Source organism: Phalangium opilio, unplaced genomic scaffold (assembly GCF_054372755.1).
Source record: "Phalangium opilio isolate 3A_F unplaced genomic scaffold, DU_Popi_V2 ptg000217l_1, whole genome shotgun sequence".
In the NCBI taxonomy this organism is placed as follows: Eukaryota; Metazoa; Arthropoda; class Arachnida; order Opiliones; family Phalangiidae; genus Phalangium; species Phalangium opilio.
In genome coordinates this window covers 6222008-6237778 of record NW_028324218.1, presented here as the reverse complement: position 1 = coordinate 6237778, position 15771 = coordinate 6222008, and the positions used below count along the sequence as shown (strand labels likewise).

Here is a 15771-nt window from a genome sequence, read left to right as displayed (position 1 = left end):
ATACGCCGGGTTATTTTAATTTCTTTTTTAATCGAAAGATCGTATTAAATAATGAATATTATTAATTGGAACTATGTTTCTATCTGCAATATTAAAGAAGTTACCAGCAATTAAGTTAAATCCGTAATGGATGGCACTACGCATTAGGCCTCTCCGCGAAGCACTCACTGGGGAGTACCTCTATTGGACGAACACGTCAGGTGGTACTAGGCGACGCGTCCAATAGAGGTACTCCCCAGGCAGTGCTTCGCGGAGAGGCCTAACGCGTAGTGCCATACATTATGGATTTAACTTAATTGCTTGTATCTTCATTAATATTGTAGATAGAAACATGGTTCCAATTAATAATATTCATTATTTTATACACTCTTTCGATTGAAATAGAAAAAAAAAATCCGGTTCTTTTAAGCTACAGATTCAGAATAATTTCAGGTTTTAAATATAAATAAATACTTGTAACTTACATTTCTTATCATGTTTTCAGCATCTTTTAATTCAAATTTACAAGCTAATTAACAACAAAAAATAATCAAATTTAATTGGATGAGATTAGAGTTATCAGTTAACCTTATTAATCAATTAATTACCTTTTAACCATTTATGTAAGAAAAAATCGGTGTGTTCCGGTTGCAGAACATCCTTTGTAGCTACCCTAAGCTGAAAAACAATTATGAAATTAAAATAAAAACACAGAAATTAAATTTTAAAGTATATTAAGACTGCAATTAAGACGATGCAATATTTTTTTACCTGCTTAATTTTGGCTTGTTGTTCCTTCGTCAAATTCTGCAGAAATTCATTTTGCAAATTCAATACTCGCGGACTTAAGGTGGAATCCCATAATTCCTTGTCAGCTAGAATTGATTCCAAAAACTTTGCCATAGCGTTCGGCTCAATTCTTAAACTGACCCTTCTTTGATCAACCCTTCCGATCGAATACTTCTAATCAAGGTTGTAGCAGCGTATAGATGTCGAGGATTGAAACCATTAATATTTTGGCAAACATTCTAAGGTTAATTATATGTTATGAAGGATATTTCAATGGCTAACTTATAGCGAGATTAAATACAAGTTTCTTTTCTTCTTATCATAATAATATTTAATTGTTCTTGAATATAGATTAAAATCAAACTTGTTTTTAAGTCTGCATAATTTATATATTTTCTTATTATCCATTAGTGTCATAGCAAACATAAGTGGTTTTGATCAATATTGGGATCAAGGTATGATCGTCATGGGGCTATGTTATTTTAATCAGGGCGTATTTATTCTTTTGTTATTTTTATCAGGGCGTATTTATTCTTTTGTTATTTTAATCAGGGCGTATTTATTCTTTTGTTATTTTAATCAGGGCTTATTTATTAATTTGTTATTTTAATCAGGGCGTATTTATTGATTTGTTATTTTAATCCGGGCGTATTTATTGCGTTAATTGTCATTTTAATCAGGGAATATTTATTGCGTTAATTGTTATTTTAATCAGGGAATATTTATTGCCTTAATTGTTATTTTAATCAAGGCGTATTTATTGCCTTGTTATTTTAATCAGGGCGTATTTATTGATTTGTTATTTTAATCAGGGCGTATTTATTGATTTGTTATTTTAATCCGGGCGTATTTATTGCGTTAATTGTTATTTTAATCAGGGAATATTTATTGCCTTAATTGTTATTTTAATCAGGGAATATTTATTGCCTTAATTGTTATTTTAATCAAGGCGTATTTATTGCCTTGTTATTTTAATCAGGGCGTATTTATTGCCTTGTTATTTTAATCAGGGGGTATTTATTGATTTGTTATTTTAATCCGTGCGTATTTATTGCGTTAATTGTTATTTTAATCAGGGAATATTTATTGCCTTAATTGTTATTTTAATCAAGGCGTATTTATTGCCTTGTTATTTTAATCAGGGCGTATTTATTGATTTGTTATTTTAATCAGGGCGTATTTATTGATTTGTTATTTTAATCCGGGCGTATTTATTGCGTTAATTGTTATTTTAATCAGGGAATATTTATTGCCTTAATTGTTATTTTAATCAGGGAATATTTATTGCCTTAATTGTTATTTTAATCAAGGCGTATTTATTGCCTTGTTATTTTAATCAGGGCGTATTTATTGCCTTGTTATTTTAATCAGGGGGTATTTATTGATTTGTTATTTTAATCCGTGCGTATTTATTGCGTTAATTGTTATTTTAATCAGGGAATATTTATTGCCTTAATTGTTATTTTAATCAGGGAATATTTATTGCCTTAATTGTTATTTTAATCAGGGCGTATTTATTGCCTTGTTATTTGAATCAAGGCGTATTTATTGCCTTGTTATTTTAATCAGGACGTATTTATTGCCTTGTTATTTTAATCAGGACGTATTTATTGCCTTGTTATTTTAATTAGGGCGTATTTATTGCTTTGTTATTTTAATAAGGGCGTATTTATTGCATTGTTATTATAATCAGGGCGTATTTATTGCATTGTTATTATAATCAGGGCGTATTTCTTAATTTGTTATTTTAATCAGGGCGTATTTATTGCTTTGTTATTTTAAACAAGACGTATTTATTCTTTTGTTATTTTAATCAGGGCTTATTTATTAATTTGTTATTTTAATCAGGGCGTATTTATTAATTTGTTATTTCAATCAGGGCGTATTTATTGATTTGTTATTTTAATCAATTTCTTAATAATTTTATTTATCATATTATAAAATTAATTACAAAAATACCTTTAGTTTCCCTTGACAATATTAGCTTACTTAAATAAGATATTGTTACCTTTAAAATTTTGGAATCCATACGAGGAAAGTTATTTTACAAAATCTATTAATTTCTAGCCAGTCGTAGTTGAATTTCGCACTATTAACTTCTTAGTAAATATCATTTACATGAATTAACAAAAGTACGAATTAAAAAACCTTAGAGAACAAATACTTAAAAATAATGATTGGAATACGACCTTCGTTCATTGGGCAGAGAATACCCAAATATTTTGCAGATTTTTAAAGATATGGACCTCTTAAGTTGCAACAAGGGGCCTCACCGATGTTTTTAAGAGAGAGTAATTTTAGGGCAGGGCGATGGTTCAAATCAATTTTTAGTTGCTTACAGTTATACAATCATCAAAACAAACGCGAAAGTTGATAATCACTAAACAACTAATATGTAATGATTAATCTCGGTAATGTTTTTGAAAAAAGGTTCAATTTTGCAATTTCTTATCTATTATCAATTACGCTGCCAAATAATCCGGTGAAGAAATATGCAAATCATAAAACAGCTTTTTGCTTTTGTACCAACTGTACCTGTTGTCGAAAATTACTGTGTCTGAAATAAAGAATTAAGTTATGTGATTATCCCCTTCTGCTTAGACACATTTTTCAGATTAGTAGGATTGATAGGGTACTTGGTACTGCTGCATTTGTCTCCCAAGTACCCTGACCTACTGCTATAAATGGTATCAATACTCCTAGTCTGAAGGGGATAATAGAAGAAGTGTGTGACACTCTGTACGCTTTAGTTATGTAACATGATTCTTCCCAGGTGAGGGAATTACCCTTTTTGTTAATTTGCTCTCCCGCTCATCAAACTTAATTAAGATGGGTATCACATCGCACCGTGCTAGGGTGAATTCTATAACTGTTTGGTATTTACTAAATCCGCATTCAGCAATCAAGCAGGCACAAACCTTGATTGTCTTGACGTGGTGGGACAAAAATTAATCCACAAGCGCATGCAATGCATACGCCTTGGCAAATAGTTAAGCAGCGCTAATAGATATAGTAATGATAAGGGAACTATTTAAAATGGCGGATGTGCATGCATGATTCGCTTTAGTAACCCCAATTGCTATAATAAATGTTAAGGGATGTTGTTGGGGAAGAATCATGTTACAATTACGAATTACCCCGCTTTGTGCAAGTACACTTCTCTCGAAGAGAAGAAGTATTATAAGCTTCTGATATAAGGTAAAAATCTAAATTAGCATACATTAAACTATCGCATTTTCTCCTTAACAATTAAATATCTCAAAATTTCCCTTATGCAAATTTTATACTTACAAATCCCGCATTTATCACAGAGTAAGCTACCCTCTTCCGGCACTATGTTGCAGTTAACCCTTGTTACTGGTAAAATATACTTCTTTTCGGTATTCTTATTATTATCAGGTTTAAACGATATCCCAAATCCAATATCATAGTCTTCAGTTTCAAAACTCCATATAATTGTCGAGCCTGGTTTGTCCACTTTGAATTCAATTTTATGAACTGAATTTTTCCCCACTGTTTCGCTTTGTAGTTTGTCATTAACGACATGTTGTTTGGCCTTAGTTAAGTAGTAGGTTTCTGGTATGACACCGCCCATTCCAATCTATGTAGATCGTTTAAATTCTACATTAAATCAGCTGTATAATTAGTGATTAATTAATTTAATACCTTTGATGAACAATAAGGATTTCCATCAACTTCATCGACAGCAGTGCCACCAAAATAAACCGGAATTTGATCAGCATCAATGATTTTCAATAATTCTTCTTTCCAACCTTCTATGGATTATTTTAACAAATTTTATTTAGGCTTATCATAAGTTTATAAGTGATATGTTCTGTCCCATAAGTATGACACCAGCTATACTTCGTAATGCTATCTCTAGAGACTTACTGCTCGAGATAACTAGTTCGAGAAGGAGAACGACGGAAGCGAGTCAATTGAAGTCCTACACTCGGTGATGGTTAATTTTGCAGCTAGGACCTAATTCCATCTAGGTCCTATTTAGTTTGTACTAAGCCTTTGACAGCGGCGCCTCACCAGGCCTCCCTCGCTTTACCTCGAACCTATGACCTACCTCACTCGCTTCAAAATTACAAGCTTCCGTTTGTTACCCGTGACAAACTTATGGTAGGAACATATCTTATGAACTTATGCGTACCTTGTCCGTAAATGACTACTTTATTTTTGGTGTCTTCGCTTAAAAATGGCTTCAACATTGAATACACAACGTAAAATATTCTTGCCGCTATACAGGTGTTAATTGCGTCACAATTCAATGGTTTTATTATGAAATTAGAATTTGACAATGCTTAATTACCATTAACGATAATCACTCTTTTGAGTGACTCTGGGTAATTGACCTCGAGTATTTTCAGAGAGTTTGTCACTGCTTCTAAAGCTATTAATTTAGTAAACCAATTAATTTTTGTTAATAAACAACAACAAATCTAGTTGGGTCAAATGTTTTATCGTCTGAAAAGGAATTTTGTCCTGAGCAGGGATAAATTTAATTTTAGAAGTAGGAATGGTGAACAGAAACTAGTAATCTGGGCGCGCGTCAAAGTCCCAGACGCCCTTCCACGGGACGGGGGGAATGAAAGAAGAGGCGGATCATAGCGACAGAGGTAAAAAGGAATTACGTATTTTTCGCCGTCCCCATCAGCAACGTCATCAAAACGTAGTTTAAGTGAGCCAATAAGATAATTTAAATCACAAATTAACAATCATCACGTGGTTCCGTAAAGGTCGGGGGAAAAAAAAAAAAAATCCCCGACCTTTACGGAACCACGTGATGATTGTTAATTTGTGATAGAAAATCTCGCCCCTTAATTTAGACCTGATGATGCATCTGTAAGATACGAAACTAGTCGTCGGAGCTCGGTAAAATTTATTGTTTTTCCGAGTTTTAAAATTTTATTGCGTAAATAAAGTTGAATTATTTTTATACGCAAGTAGTCCGGTAATCAATTTTTATTAATTATAAAGAGATAATTATTTATTTTAATTTAAATATTTAATTTCTTTTATATTTAGAGAAAGGTAAATCCTTTAAGGAATAATGTTATGTTACCTGAACTTTTCCTTTAAATGACTATCTAAAAATAAAAATCTTGAATTGATATTATAATATTTATCGACAATTTTATAAAACATTTTTAATATAGATTAACTTTTCAAGAGGTGTTTGTTATATTATCTTAGGTTCTTGGTTGAGATTATTTTGTATGCAAATCTGGTAAATATGTTAATACACCTTTTCGACGTATAAAGGGGGGCAAGGAACCCTCAGTATCGGGACATACAAGGAGAGTTCATACATTGCGCACTTTCATGATAGAAAAAGACTACAGCGCAGGCGCCATAAAGCGAGATGGAGGCAAAGATTTACCTTCCCCCTTAGTTACATCGAAATGGTTTATTGGTTTGTCCATAAACTCGCGATAGTAACCTTTCCACGATACCTAACTTCTCATAAACCATTTCTGAAATATTCGTGTTTTTAAACGTTTATTTATTTTATACACTGTTGCGATATTCATAATATTAATAAGTTGTGATGTACATTTTGTGTTTCAATATTTAATGTTCTTTAGGTGGTTCAACGTGAACTTCGTATAACAACTTCTTGCTTTTGTACCAACTGTATTTGTTATCAAATACTAGAGTATCTAAAATGAACATAAAACATATTTTAAATTGTAATTGATGTACTTATCATGTTATCGAAAGACGGTGCAATGTTATATTATTAAATATAACTCACAAATCCCAGGTTTATCACAAAGTAAAGATCCTTCTTCGGGCACAAAATGGCAATTAACCCTTGTCACTGGCAATACGTGAGTTTTGGTACCAGGTCCGTTGTTTGTCTGTGGTTTGTACGTAATTCCGAAAGCAATATCGTTCTCTTCAGTCTCGAAAGTGTATTTTATAAATGCGCCAATTTCTTCCACGACAAGTTCAACTTTGAAGACTGAGGTTCTATCGACTGTAACACTCAACAGTTTGTCGTTGGTCGTGTGACGTTTGCTTTGTGTTCGGAAGTACGTCTCTGGAATTGGTCCTCCCATACAAATCTGCAACAAACAGTTCAAATGATTTGATGAAACAAATTTTCAAAGGATTTCTTATCTCTTATAGACCATTTCGATGTGACTAAAGTTTGAAAGACACGGGGGTGGTAAAACTCCGCCTTCCATCACGCTTTTTGGCGCCTGCACTGTAGTCTTTTTCTATCATGACAGTGCGCATGCAGAGATGGATGGCAATGTGTCAACCCACCTTGTACGTCCCGAAACTGAGGGTTGCCAACCCGTTTTTTACATCGAAAAGGTCAATTGCAGAGCTCTATGTTTATACTTTTGATGAGCAGTATGGATTTCCGTCTATTTCATCAACAAGGTTTCCACCCCAATGTTTTGGTAGTTGATTGGCATCTATGGCTTCCAATACATCATCTTGCCAACCATCTGTTGTTCAAATAGTTCACTCTGTTATTACTTATTACAGAGTTTAAGAAATTTATCGAAAAATGTGCACGAAAAACGTCTTGCACAACAGACGTAAGACCTAAGGCATTATCTGTACTTGTGAATGTACACTTCTTTACCTTTCCCATAAATGAAGATTTTGTTTTTTGTCTCCTCACTTACAAATGGCTTGACCATAGCCCAGAAAATTGAAAATACTTTTGGAGCTAAATAAACATATTTAGTAATCCCTAAATAAACTTATTACTACTGCATGTTCTGATAATCACCGTTTATTACGAAGATTTTTCTAACAGTTTCGGGGTAATTTGCGTCAAGAACTTTCACAACGGCAATGCAAGCGTCAAATGCTGAAATTTGAATTTGATTATTTGGCATGTTTTAAATTTTAAAGAATATGCGTTGGCAGAAATGTATTTATATCAAAATGTTAGAGTAATGGGAATCATTCGGTGCAGGTCATAGTTCACGATCACCCTTTCATGATTCGAACTGAATGAAGTAAATATTAACTGTTCCTGCTGTTTTAAATTCGTTAATGATTTAATTTTAGAAGTAGGAATGGAGAACAGGGTAATCTGGGTGCACGTCAAAGTCCCGTACCCCCTTTCACGGGACGGAGGGGTATAAAAGAAGAGGCGGGTCATAGCGACAGAGGTAAGAAGGAATTACGTATTTTTCACCGCCGTTCAAGTCAGCAACGTCATCAAAACGTAGTTTAAGTGAGCAGCCAATAAGATAATTTAAACTTTTCTTTACGTGTTGGAGGGAGGGGCTCTATACTGAGCTATGAGTCGGACTGAAGTAAATTCTAACCGTTCTCCATTCCTACTTCTAAAATTAAATCCACTCCTGCTGATATTCATTAATTACTTAAAAATAAGCCAACAATGGTCTGTACCTACCTGGACGCCATATAAAATCCTGCAACCTGAAGTTTTCCATGTCTGATATCATAATATTGCAGGTGACAAGTTTTCCGAGCTATATTGAAAATATGGTAAAGATTTATTGGCACTATAGTTGAAATATCAAACCTTTTTAGTTTGAGCAATATTCAGCTTATCCATGACTTCCAATGTGACCATATAATATTTAGAAATATCTGCTGTTTTAGCCGAATACACAAGTCCTCTAATATCCATGTTTCCCATTGGAAAGATAAAAACGTTTGCTCCACATTTATCATAACCAAAGATTCCTAATGGCTGGTATTTAATGCATACCTAATTAGGGAAAGAATTGAAATTAATTATTTTTGTTAATTAATTTTAATATTGAAATTGTAGGCCTACATATTTACATACCTCAGGTGGTTTATATCCTCCATAAAGACGATCTATGCCATTTTCTTCACGCCATTTTAAGTTCTTCATAAGAAGAAATGCATTTACCAGGAGTTCATTAACATGGGCACAAGCATAAGTTTATAAGATATGTTCCTTCCATAAGTATGACACTACCTATACGATTCGTAATACTACTGAGAGGCTTACAGCTCGAGCTAGAACTACAAGCGAGAATTGAAGTTCTACACTGGGTAGTTAATTTTGTATGCAGGACTTCCATCTAGATCCTATTTAGTCTGCATTACGAAGCCTTTGATAGCAGCGCCTCACTCACCAGGCCTCCCTCGCTTTACCTCCTCGAATCTATGACCTACCTCACTCACTCACTTCAAAATTACAAGCTCCAGTTTGTCATGACCAGATATTAACAAACATATGGTAGGAAAATACATATAAGCTTCTGCTATTACTTACTGCTCTTAGCATATTTTCGGCAGCGGTTAAGTCGAATTTTCTTGCTGAAAAACCATTGTACGTACCATTTTGAAGTTGTTAATTAGAACTTTGTATGCAAATACGGTTAATTAATTACCTTTCAACCATTTGTAGAGAAATAAGTCGTCATGGTGTGCTTTCAAAACGTCCTTTGTAACAACCCGAAGCTACACAATTAAATTTAACCGTTTTAAAAATATCCCAGTTTGATTTTTAATATTAGATAGAACCAAGGTTGTGTTCATATATGAATTTATTTATTTGTTTATTATAATTTTGACGGTAATTAAGTCATACTTTAACATAAATACAACAAATTGGGGGTATTTACCTTGTTAATTTTTTCTCGTTGTTTTTCCGGCAATTTGTTCACATAGTTGTCGCGAAGTTGAGACACTTCGGGACTCAAATTAGTCTCCCATAATCCTTTTTCCAAAAATATTTGGTCCATGATTAATTTTAGTTAAATTAAATTAAATTAGTAAATTTAACCAATTTCAGCACGGGAGCTTGTATATCGTGCAAGTGTACTTCTTAAGTTCTTATCACATTATATAACGTTTGAGGAAAATTTTTTCATATTATTTTTCCTTCAAAACCAAGAGATAAACTTGTATCGTTTGCTCTTCACTATATTTTAGTACTAGTTAAGGTTTGTTATCTCAAGGTTATGTATAGAGAATTTAATAACTATTACCTTGAAAGAGAGGATGTGACTATTACCATAAGTTTATCATGCCTCTAAGTAGAGAAATGACTGCTCCTCCTATGGCAATAGTGTTTGTCTGGCTCCCTTTAATGATTCAACCCTATACTCTCTCCGTATCATTTATCACCTCAACTTCAATACAAAATTGTACCGCCTAGCCTAGTGTTTCTTTTATCCCTTTTAGAATGTTTCAGGACTGAAACCGCCTCTATCTCACGATTTTGGGGTTGCTTAAGTAAAATTCGTTCCCCCCCCCCCAATGCCTGCCTATCCGAAACGTAAAAATCTCCTTTATTCCATTGGATGATTTTTTTTCATGAGACTAATTTAGTAATCGTCTCGACCGCTTGGTGGCTGCACCGCGACAGAAATTTCAAAATTTTCTCTCTTCGGATCTTAGCAGGGATAAGGGAGTCAGATGGATTGGAAATGATGATGGGCGACCTGCGGCACCATATCTCTCCCAGTGTACCTCGCGCACGCCCCTACCTTTCCGTAGGCGATTGCTAAGTGCTGCCGCGTAGCGCCATTTTATTTGAATGAGAACTAGCTTCTATTTTTGAGATAGAGGGAGCGTCCTTTACAATTTCGTCCGGCACGACCCTACCTAACCGCTGGGGATGATGGGAGGACTATGGTGCCGTAGGTGGGGGTACAAAGGCAACGCTTAAGGTATGGGGGTTTCCACTCCATTATTCTCTCCTTCAAGATCTTAGCGCTATACGAGTTCTGACGTCACAGTAGCCTGCAGAAGATGCCCAGTTGTAACCCATATTTGTGTACTTAGAGGCATGATAAACTTACGCTATTACAAAGAAAAGATTATCAATGATAAATTTAAACACTCCGATATCACATACTTGATCATGAAATTCAATTTAATATTTTTGTTTTTATTGTCACTACTTTATAAAGTATTTCACATAATAAACAGTTATAATCTTTGTACTGTACATGAATCCAACTTAGATATAAATGGTTTTAAATCATTAATTTAAAAATATCTATATAGTGCCAATATTATATAGTAACAAAAATTTTAATATTAAAACATAATTATATATGACCAGGGATAGATTTAATTTTAGAGGTAGGAATGGAGAACAGAGTAATCTGGGCGCGCGTCAAAGTCCCGGACGCCCTTCCCCGGGACAGGGGGGTATGAAAGAAGCTAGACGGGTCATAGCGACAGAGGTAAAAAGGAATTACGTATTTCTCTCCGTCCCCGTCAGCAACGTCATCAAAACGTAGTTTAAGTGAGCCAATAAGATAATTTGAACTTTTCGTTACGTGTTGGAGGGAGGGGCTCTATACTGGGCCATGAGTCGGACTGAAGTAAATACTAACCGTTCTCCATTCCTACTTCTAAAATTAAATCTATCTCTGATATAACACAAGCTGCCTTTAAAAATGCAATATCAGATTCTTTAATTAATTTGAACGTTCTAAGATTTTTCTGGTGGTTCAACGTGAACTTCGTATAACAGCTTCTTGCTTTTATACCAACTGTATTTGTTATCGAACACAAGAGTATCTGAAATGAACATAAAACATATGTCCTAATGTTCATGTTTCGAAAGATGAAAGGTTTTCATTGTTAAATGAAACTCACAAATCCCAGGTTTATCACAGAGTAAAGATCCTTCTTCGGGCACAAAATGGCAATTAACCCTTGTCACTGGCAACACGTGGGTTTTGGTACCAGGTCCGTTGTTTGTCTGTGGTTTGTACGTGATTCCGAAAGCAATATCATTCTCTTCAGTTTCGAAAGTGTATTTGATAATTGCCCCAATTTTCTCCACTATAAGTTTCACTTTGAAGACAGAAGTTCTGTCGACTGTAACACTCAACAGTTTGTCGTTGGTCGTGTGACGTTTGCTTTGCGTTCGAAAGTACGTCTCTGGAATTGGACCTCCCATACAAATCTGCAACGAACAAATAAACAAACAGTTCAAACTATTTGATGAAAGAAAATTTCGAAGGATTTTCTTATCTCTTATAGACCATTTCGATGTGACTAAGTTTGAAAGACACGGGAGGGGGGGTAAAACCTTGCCTTCCATCTCGCCTTTTGGCGCCTGCACTGCAGACTTTTTCGAAAAGGTCTATTGCAGAGATCTATGTTCATACTTTTGATGAGCAGTATGGATTTCCATCTATTTCATCAACAAGGTTTCCACCCCAATGTTTCGGTAGTTGACTAGCGTCTATGGCTTCTAATACGTCATCTTGCCAACCTTCTATTGTTCAAATAATTCATTCACTCCATTAAATTAGAATTAGGCATGTTTATCACGTGATTTTGGAATGTTCAGTTTACCTCTCCCATAAATGAATATTTTATTTCGTGTCTCCTCGCTTAGAAATGGTTTGATCATAGCCCAAAAGATCGAAAACACTCTTGGGGCTATTTAAATATATTTAATTGACTTCTTATTTCATTAATACACGTTTCAATAATCACAAACCATTAATCATGAAGACTTTTTTAAGAGTTTCTGGGTAATTGGCTTCGAGTGCTTTCAAGACGACTATGAACGTATCGAATGCTGAAATTCAAAGTTTGTTATTCTTATTTGCATTTAAAAAGAAAATATTATTTGCACCGGCTAATAGACATAATTTTAAAGCCATTTTTTCAACGTATTGAAATTTCTGATCTGGTTTTACCTACCTGGTTTCCAAATGAAATCCTGTAATTTGAAGTTATCCATGTCTGCTATGACAGTATGGCAGGTAACAAGTTTCCCGAGCTAAAATAAATTGTTGTTAATATGGTTATATTATTGAAACTATCCGTTTGATCAGAAGTAGGATAAGGGACTAGAAGTAAAGAGCTCTAGTATTGGTAATAGATCCTGGCACTAGTGAACAAATTTGAGGATTTTATGCCGTTTCCATCGCGCCTACGCTAGAGAGAAAAAAATTGGTCGAGTTCAAAAAAATATTTCCTACCCCCTTCCCCTCAACCTAAAGCCGCGGAACACGGACGCGGGTGCTTGAATCTAGTTCGGCCGTCTACCGCCATCCGCGAGCGTCTCACGTTTTGGAGGGGAAATTCAGAAACCGCTACCAGAGGGCCAACCGTTGGTGTGTTATCAAGAATATTCACTTTCGCCGAGTGAAGAATTTGGTTAACTCTAGTCCCCTATCCTACTTCTGGTTTGATATAACCTTTTGTGTCTGCGCTTTGCTCAGCCTATTCATGATTTCCAACATGACGATATAGTATTTTGAGATATCTTGTATTTTAGCCGAATACACAATTCCCCTAACATCCATGTTTCCCAATGGAATAATCCATAGGTTTGATCCACCTTTGTCGTAACCAAATGCCCCAATTGGCAGGTATTTGGTGCAAACCTAATTATGGAAAGAATTGAAATTAATTCTTTTTGTTTATGTCTTTCAATATTCAAATTGGACACCGTTAATTACCTCAGGTGCTTTATATTCTCCACAAAGACGGTCCATTCCCGTTTCTTCCCGCCATTTTAAATTCTTCGTCAGAAAAAAATGCGTGTATTAATTACTTTAATTACTAATTAAGTCCAATTAATAACTTCTTCATCAGAAAAATTGCGTGCATTAATTACTTTAATCACAATTTTTCTATGTCAAATTACTTACTGCTCTTAACATATTTTCTGCAGCGGTTAAGTCGAATTTTCTTGCTGAAATTTAAATATTTGTACAATTTTTTTCTATACAGTATTAGTTTAGCATTAAACAAATACGGTTAATTACCTTTTAACCATTTATATAGAAATAAGTCGTCGTGATATGGTTGCAATACGTCCTTTGTAATAGCCCGAAGCTGTGAGTGTGAAATGAAAGTTAAATGTACCATTTTAAAAACCAAAAATACCGGTTTCAATAAAGACACCTTCAGACTAGACTAAAATCTTCGGTGAAGTCGCTTTTTCTCGCTTAATTAGACACGTGTCAACGACTATACGTAAACGTTTCGCGGGTTTAATTTGAAAATTTTCAGTTTCGCCGGGTAGTGACGAGATGGCGCCACCTCGTTACCGCCTTTTCTTTAGTCATAGCCCTCTCGATCACGCCTTACTAACGCGTGATCGAGTGAGCTATAGGCATTAGCAGACGATATATTAGAAAAGTTTTGGGATTCTTGGCGCAGTATTTGTTAGTCATTTTGGATGAGTAGCTATTTTTAGTATTCAAAAGTCTTGGTTGAAAAAAATTACCATAATATATGTGACTCGTTTTAAGTCGTCTGCTCTTACGTATGAACAGGGGAATGAACGTACCCACGCGACAGAAAATAACTTAGTCTGAATGGGCCTTAACAAGTACAAGGATAAAATACGAAAAGTTGTCAGAATCAAGGTCTAATATTTTTTTGAGAAAAATTAAAATTTGAAGGTCGTTTAACCGTATAGACATGAAGCTATATGAAAACTAACCCAGGTATTTGTTGATTATTATAAACTGGACATGTAATTGCTTACAATCTGAGGTTTTAGTAAACAATAGTAAGTGTTTACACTATGTTTTTTGTAAATAGCATTAGATTTAAAAGCGTGGTAATTACCAAACTGATCGGGCGTCATGTCAAACGGTCGTTTGACTTACACTTTGTCATTCAGTATACGGTAATTAATTTTGTAATTAAGACCAGGGCTTATTTAGATTAAGTACAATCATTGTAGCACACCGGTAACACATCACATAGTTTCTCAAAATTAAGAAAATATTTAATACTTTTAATTTACTTCATTGACATTAAGTTTAAAATTAAATTAAATTAACTTCTAACTCATAAATTAACACAAATTATCGGGTATCAAAATTGGGTACCTACCTGGTTAATTTTTTCACGTTGTTTATCCGGCAATTCGTTGACGAAGTTGTCACGAAGTTTTGACACTTCGGGGCTGTTATTAGTGTCCCATAAGTCTTTGTCATAAATAAAATGTTCCATAATGAAATTTAATTAGTGTTTAATTATAATTTATTGTCAAAACGAGAGCTTGTGTACGGCGCGTGTAGTTCCTTGGGTATCAAACCGCTTTATATTTGATTTATGGCGTTTTTGAGGTAAGATTTTATTTCTTCCTTGAATCGAGGAGAATAACATGTATCCTATAGCTTTCAATATACATATAATTGTAATATAGTTAAGCCGGATAATCTCAAGGTTATACAGAGGTTTTTTATAATGTTTTTTTCCCCTTAACGTTTTGAGTTAAGTGGTTTAGCGTTGTAGAAGGACATAAGCTTATATTGTAAGCTTCTCATAAGTCAGACACACGAAATTGTTCATAAACATACACTCCAACTTTGGAGGCTCATAACTCTGGTTTTACTAGAGATACGCGGATAATAATAATAATAATAATCTAGGCTTTGTCTATGAAGGGATTTCCACACTAAGCCTGTGGCTTGTTTACAGGTGGATCCCTTTACATTGCATAGAGGGGTGGTGGCTAGCCCCTATGCCACAGCTAACCTACAGCACCCTATACTAACTATTACCGTTAACCTCTGCAACTTTGGATGGAAAGGAGAACCGGGTTAGACCGCGGAGGAAAACTCCTTTCAACAAGCGTTTAGAGAACTTGCAAAGTCTACGCAGAAGGATTTGTTCCCAGATTTTCACCCGGTGCCACAGTCCGGAATCGAACCCGGGATCCTCTTGCTGCGAGGCGAAAGCGCCAGTGGCGTCGCTAGGCCTTTTTTGGGGGGGCTATAGCAGAGATGAATTTCAATATCAAACAGTACAATTTTGAAGAAAAGAACCGAGGGAGACCAGTAAAATATTTCGTTTTTCTTTCGAAGGGAGTCCCAATAGTGTGGACTAAAGCTAACCAAAACTAAAAATAAACTTAAGACGAGTGAAAATCCTTCATAATCAGTTTCGTTTTTATCAATAAAAGGCTGTATATCTTTAAAATACGAATAATTTCACGTTGACACAAAATTACGTAGTTTTAAAGGTCTACACATTACCCAATGAACCCATTATTATGAAATGTTTTTGTAAAGTTCTTAT

At 34.6% G+C, this 15771-nt stretch overlaps 4 protein-coding genes across 4 annotated transcripts; all 4 read right to left on the bottom strand.

The window, feature by feature from the left end:
• Positions 1-71: 71 nt before the first annotated feature.
• Positions 72-2977, bottom strand: LOC149615938 (uncharacterized). Its single transcript, XM_089856110.1, has 5 exons — positions 2777-2977; positions 751-942; positions 588-657; positions 465-508; positions 72-83 (listed from the first exon to the last, which is right to left on the bottom strand). The coding sequence occupies exons 1-5, from the start codon at positions 2795-2797 to the stop codon at positions 72-74; spliced, it is 339 nt and encodes a 112-aa protein (XP_089712236.1). The 5' UTR covers positions 2798-2977.
• Positions 2978-3230: 253 nt separating this feature from the next.
• On the bottom strand, positions 3231-6249 carry LOC149615937 (SEC14-like protein 2). The gene is made up of 6 exons (XM_089856109.1): positions 6174-6249; positions 5087-5167; positions 4928-5014; positions 4435-4544; positions 4060-4369; positions 3231-3325 (listed from the first exon to the last, which is right to left on the bottom strand). The coding sequence occupies exons 1-6, from the start codon at positions 6247-6249 to the stop codon at positions 3231-3233; spliced, it is 759 nt and encodes a 252-aa protein (XP_089712235.1).
• Positions 6250-6348: 99 nt separating this feature from the next.
• On the bottom strand, positions 6349-9494 carry LOC149615936 (SEC14-like protein 2). Its single transcript, XM_089856108.1, has 11 exons — positions 9375-9494; positions 9141-9210; positions 9023-9066; positions 8567-8629; positions 8297-8485; positions 8165-8243; positions 7529-7609; positions 7379-7465; positions 7129-7238; positions 6533-6845; positions 6349-6437 (listed from the first exon to the last, which is right to left on the bottom strand). Exons 1-11 carry the CDS (start codon positions 9492-9494, stop codon positions 6349-6351), a joined length of 1245 nt encoding a protein of 414 aa, XP_089712234.1.
• Positions 9495-10613: 1119 nt separating this feature from the next.
• LOC149615935 (SEC14-like protein 2) lies at positions 10614-14823 on the bottom strand. Its single transcript, XM_089856107.1, has 11 exons — positions 14581-14823; positions 13500-13569; positions 13383-13426; positions 13191-13253; positions 12927-13115; positions 12421-12505; positions 12221-12301; positions 12073-12159; positions 11883-11992; positions 11365-11677; positions 10614-11286 (listed from the first exon to the last, which is right to left on the bottom strand). Exons 1-11 carry the CDS (start codon positions 14698-14700, stop codon positions 11198-11200), a joined length of 1251 nt encoding a protein of 416 aa, XP_089712233.1. The 5' UTR covers positions 14701-14823; the 3' UTR covers positions 10614-11197.
• Positions 14824-15771: the final 948 nt, after the last annotated feature.